This window comes from Pteropus alecto, unplaced genomic scaffold, assembly GCF_000325575.1.
Source record: "Pteropus alecto unplaced genomic scaffold, ASM32557v1 scaffold21, whole genome shotgun sequence".
Lineage (NCBI taxonomy): Eukaryota > Metazoa > Chordata > Mammalia > Chiroptera > Pteropodidae > Pteropus > Pteropus alecto.
The window spans coordinates 19,508,353-19,513,497 of record NW_006436282.1 but is presented as its reverse complement, the minus strand read 5'-3'; the positions used below and the strand labels follow the sequence as shown (position 1 = coordinate 19,513,497).

Below are 5,145 nucleotides of genomic sequence, written 5' to 3'. Positions count from 1 at the left end.
GGAAGACGTTGTGTAAGTGAGGCTCCAGGGAGGCAGAGAGCCCCCAGGGTCCGCGGGAGGGCCAGTATTCCCCGCGGTAGTAAATCCTCTCTCTCACCCTCTCCCCTGGATGCCTGGTGCATTGCCATCCACAAGCCCCTTGCCACGCCTTGGAAAAGCTGGCAAAGATTAATCTCTCTCTGCTCTGCATACACAGCGTTTTGTTTAGAGAAACAGTAATTTCCCTTTCCAGTGCTTGGGCTTGGCCTTGACAGGGGGGAGGGGTCCCGGGTGAGGAAGGGGTGTGAGGTGTGTTGGGGAAGAGGAGGGTGCTGAGGAGCTGGATGTTGGTTGCTGTTGCTACTAAGTTTATTTAGCTTTGGAGCCACGGCCTAAACCCGGGTAAGGGGCGGTGGGTCGGGTGAAGCACCGCCAAGCGGGCCGCCCCAAAGGTGGATCTCTCTCTCAGCTTCTGCCTCCCCGTTCCCACTCCCGCCGCACAAACGCGCCAGCCAGAGCCGCTTCCCGGGCGTCCCCATCCTCGAAGCCGAGTCCCTCTTGTCCTTCGCAGGCCTCTTCTTTCCCCTCGGTGCCCTGGGGGCGGGGAGGGGCGCTGGCCGAGTCCCCGGAGGGGGACCCCCCACGGGCGTCCTGGAGCCGGCAGCCCGCGGGCGGCCCCTTATCTCGTGAGGGGCACCTCCTCTCTCTGGTCCAGCGCGACGGAGGAGGCCTTGCTGAGCACAGAGGGCGCGAAGGTGAGGAAGGAGTCCGAGCGGGAGGTGGAGGCACAGGTGAAGTCCGAGGCGGCGGCGGCGGTGGAGCGGGGCGCCAGGCCATTGGCCGGACCGCTGTGGCAGGCGAGGCAGGCGCAGGGGCCGCCGGCCGAGGCTCCCAGTCCGTGCGCCGGGCCGGGGTAGAGCGGCGGGTGGCGGAAGGCGCACAGCAGTTCTGGCCGCGGGTAGGGCTGCGACAGCACGCGAAAGGTGTCGAGAGGGCGCAGCGGACCGCTGAAGGGCGAGGCGGCAGCCGAGGCGGCGGAAGCGGCGCCCAGGCCCACGGGCGAGTAGTAGGGCAGGGGCAGGTGCGACGGGAAGGGGTAGGGCAGGCCGCCCGCGGCCGCCGCGTGGCTCATCATGTACGTGTAGAAGGCAGGGTCGGCCGGGTGCGGCCACGTCATGGCCAGCCGCTGCCGCTTGTCCTTCATGCGCCGGTTCTGGAACCACACCTGGGGGGGGGAGGAGAGGCACAGGCTGGGTGGCCACACCCTGCCCAGTGCGCAGAGCCCAGAAGTCCTGCCCCACTGCGGGGGATGATGTTCGCAGCAAGGGGAAGAGCCAAGGCACAGGGCCTCTGGGCGGGGCGGATCCCACCACCGCCACCACCTCCTGGAGCCGGAATCCCTCCAGGACTGCTTTAGAGAGTGGCTCCAGCCTCTGTCCCTCTTCTCCTCTGCTCCCGCAGCCAGAACCCCCCCGGACCGCCAGAACCCGTGCGAGTGCACTAGTAGTGAGGGACTGAGGACTCCACGGATCTGAGGCAGCAGGCAGCGCTTCGCCAGACCCACCTCCCCTTTCAGCCTCTCTCCCTCGGTGCACCGGCTCCCCATCCCGGCTGTTTATTTGGCTGAGAAAGGGACAGAGTCAACCGCACGGCCGCAGCGGCTGTCTAGGGACTGTCGAGAGGATAAAGGTGCATGCACCTGGTGCCTGCGGCAGGCCTGGACACCCCCAGCCCAGCTGCCACGTGGACAGAGAGACCCCAGACATGGATTCCCGGCTCGCACACGATTTAAGGATCGAGCAGTGGTATTCACTTCCTCCTGCGCGGGCGCACCCTCTCTCCCTGGTACCTGGAGCTCATACCTTGATGGTAGTTTCGGGAAGGTTCAGGGCAGCGGCCAGCTCGCATCTCCGTGGCCTGGATACGTAGTTCTCCCTGTAGAATTCCTTCTCCAGCCGCGCAATCTGCTCCCGCGTGAAGGCGGTGCGATACCGGCGCATCTGGTCACTGGCACTGCAAGCCAGGGTGCCCTGCGAGCTGCCACCGTTGTTGCTCTTTGGGGCCTCGCTGCCACTGTTGGGACTGCTGGCCAGTACCTCAGAGCCCGGCCCTGCGCAGGGAGCCCAGAGCACACGCACATACACAACACAACAGACACACAAACACTGCTGATGTGGTGCTGTAGGCCCAGGATGGAGAGAGACACCCCCGCCTCTCAGTAGCCTCAGCCACTGCCTCTGCTGGGGCACTGGGGACTTCAAGCACCCAGGAAGGGAGGACAGGGGCTCATAGCAGCCATTAGGCCTGGCGGGGCTACTGTTTGGAAGGCCCCTTACTCCTGCTAGATACAGAAGCCCAGCCACCCTAGCCACCTGCCCTGGGGCACAGGTGAGATGCAGCCTCTCTGAGCTTTCTGCTCACCCTTGCCGGGAGTGGGCAAAGATGTGCATACCTGACAGGCAAGTGAGTTGATACACACCATTTTGCTGGAGCGTTATGAACTCTGGGTCTTAGTGCATTGCAGGATGCTGGGCACGAACAGTTTCCTCGCTTTTGTGTGTGCCAGGCTGCCAATGCGGGTGTGGGAATGTGTTGCACTAGGTTGCACGTGTTGCAGGATGGCATAGGAGTGTGTGTACGAACACCTATTATCTTCAAATATTTGAGCGGAGTATGGGTTGCTCCGAGGACATGCTATGGTTGGGGAGGCTGGGTCCAGTGGATAAGATGATCATGGGTGGATATGCTCAACTCTGTGTTGGCTGCCAAGGCCAGGGGGTGGGGGCCTTTTTTTGTTTCTGTTTTTGTTTTTTCCATCCTAGTCTCTTCCACCCACCCCCACAGCTTTGTGGAGGAGTATCTGCTGGTGGGCTCTCCCTCTTAGCTTTCCACTCTCTCAGGGAGACTGCCCTCCTGGCCATTTACCAGCATCTCACAGCAGCCCCTGGTCAGGAAGGGGATCTCCAGTTAAAGCAGTGTGACAGCCCCCCCCCCTCCTTTAGGCCTAACCCAGAAAAGGGTGGGGCTCCTGCCCCCTGTAGCTCCTTTTCCTTTGGGTGGAGAAGTGGGGCTAGGAAGGAAAGGGGAAGGGGTGGGGGGGAGGGCCAGAGCTCTGCCTTTTCAAATGCAACCGGAGACCAAAGGCAATTAGATCATTGGGACCATTTCCGACCTGGCGCCACCGAGCCCGGGAAGTGACAAGGTAATTTGGACCTCTGACCGACGTGCAAACTGGTCGGAGGGCCTCAGCACCCAGGCGGCCCGGGTCAGCCGAGATTTTACGGTTTTTTATGGACTCCCCACTTCCGCGCCTGGATGCGCCTTACACCCCGCCAGCCACAAACTGCCCGGATCCGCGTTTGATCTCACCCACGCCGGGGGAAGGTATCTTCCAGGCGCAGTTGAAGCATTACCACAAAACTCTGGGGGGTTGGGGTGCACTTTGAATCACCCTCAAGCCCAGGGCTGCGGTCTCCTACCTCCCCCCAAAGCACAGCTGTCACCTCAGTCCCGGCCCCGCCAGGGCGCAGATAGCTGGGGAGAGGTGCTCAGGTGGGTCCCCCCCACCCCAGCCACCCTGCCCTGAGAGAAGAGAGGGTCTATCTCCCCTCCAGAACTGATGTGGAAGGTGGGCGCAGTGGGAGAGGGGGGCGCGGTGGCTACCTTTGCTGTGCTGGTACTCGGCGTTCCCCGTGGCGCAGTCCGGGGTGCAGCTCACCTCGATTTCTTCATAGAAATCCGACTCGGTGTCCGAGCTGCTAGGTTGCCCCTGGCCGGAGAGGCTGTCGGCGGAAGAGGCCGGAGGCCCCGGGCCGAGAGCGGCGGCCCCGGCTGCCCGCGGCTCGGTGCCCGGCCCCGCAGCGCTGCCTGCTAGTCCGTCGACCGGCTCCTCCTCCAGGCCTCCCCCGCCCCGCTCCCGGGTGGCGGGAGGACCGGCCCGCGGGCTCAGGCAGCCACGGGGCACCATCTTCTCGGGCGGCTCTGGCAGCGGGCTTGCCACGGCTTCGGACAAATTGGAGACCCTCTTTCCAACCAAAGTGCCAAGCTGTCCCCCATCCAAAAACATGACCATGTCCTTTCGGCTCTCCATCCCGGGCTTTCCGGAGGCAGGAGAGGGAAAGCCCCAAGTGAGTTCCTAGCCCCCGGCTCCCAGGGTCCCTAGAGGTCCGACAGATCTTGGCTACAGAAGGGAGAAAGAGAAGCCAGGCGTCTGGGTGGGCGCGGAGTGGCCGGAGCGTATTGTCGACAGTGACGGCGGTGGTGGCGGTGCAGCTGGGGTCACCTTGTGATGCGAGAGCTCCTCTGTGCCGCACCGCCTCTGGGAGGAAGCCCCATTGCCCTCTTCTTTCTAAGCTGTCATCCTCCTGCTGCAATCGTCATTACAGTACCGCTGGTGACGCCACTCGGCGAGCGCAAGTGGATAAATAGAAACGTCTGCCACAGCGAAGATGAAAGGAGACCCGCAGCTAATGGCTCGGCAGTGATGCGCCAGGTGTGGGCCTCGCTCGAATGGGGAGGAGAGTGTGAAAACAGAGAGACACACACACTGAGAGAGGGAGACACCCAGGCAGAGGGGATGCAAATGGAATTCCGCCGAAAGAAAAGAGAGCTTAACGCGCACGGCGAGTTTCCGCAGGGGCTGCGGGACTCGGTAATTGAATACGCTTTTGATTTTTTTTAATTGTTGTTTTGGCTTTTGTTTTCTTAACTTGGCGCCTTGATAAGAGAGGATCCATAACTGCATTTTAGGAGTGTGAAGGCCAACTCACAAGGCTCGCTTCTCCCCGCATTATTACAGCTGCCTGTCCCTGGCGAGCTAACCTCAAACAAGCTCCAGGGTCTTTTTACAAGCTACCGAAAAACATTCCCTCCTCCCGCAAGTTGTCTGGAAAGAGCCTGAGCCGGGGGTATCCTTCCCTCTCTCCTCCTCCTCCCATCTCATGCCTCCTGGGATCCGAAAGAGAACTTTGCTCATTTTCTTCCCCACAGGGCAAGAGATAAATGTCTTCAAATGTTTTCTTTAAGGCCTTGGCTGCTGACTCAAAATGTTCGCTGATTTTTTTTTTTTTTATTCCCCCCTCCCCTTCTAGGTGGCCTTAAGCTCTCCGCGGCCGGCTTGACCTCCAGGGGGCTATTTGTAGAAGCGATCGCTTCCCCACTTGCTCC

General features: G+C 61.6%; 1 protein-coding gene across 2 annotated transcripts; it reads right to left on the bottom strand.

Moving 5' to 3' along the window:
• Positions 1 to 531: 531 nt before the first annotated feature.
• Positions 532 to 4,401, bottom strand: EVX1 (even-skipped homeobox 1). Of its 2 annotated transcripts, none has more exons than XM_006912020.2 (3): positions 3,643 to 4,299; positions 1,842 to 2,089; positions 532 to 1,204 (listed from the first exon to the last, which is right to left on the bottom strand). In XM_006912020.2, the coding sequence occupies exons 1-3, from the start codon at positions 4,067 to 4,069 to the stop codon at positions 659 to 661; spliced, it is 1,221 nt and encodes a 406-aa protein (XP_006912082.1). In that variant the 5' UTR covers positions 4,070 to 4,299; the 3' UTR covers positions 532 to 658. The 2 variants fall into 2 exon arrangements, with proteins under 2 accessions (XP_006912082.1, XP_015444924.1); XM_015589438.1 differs by having other exon boundaries at positions 659 to 1,204; positions 3,698 to 4,401.
• Between the last annotated feature and the right edge of the window lie 744 nt (positions 4,402 to 5,145).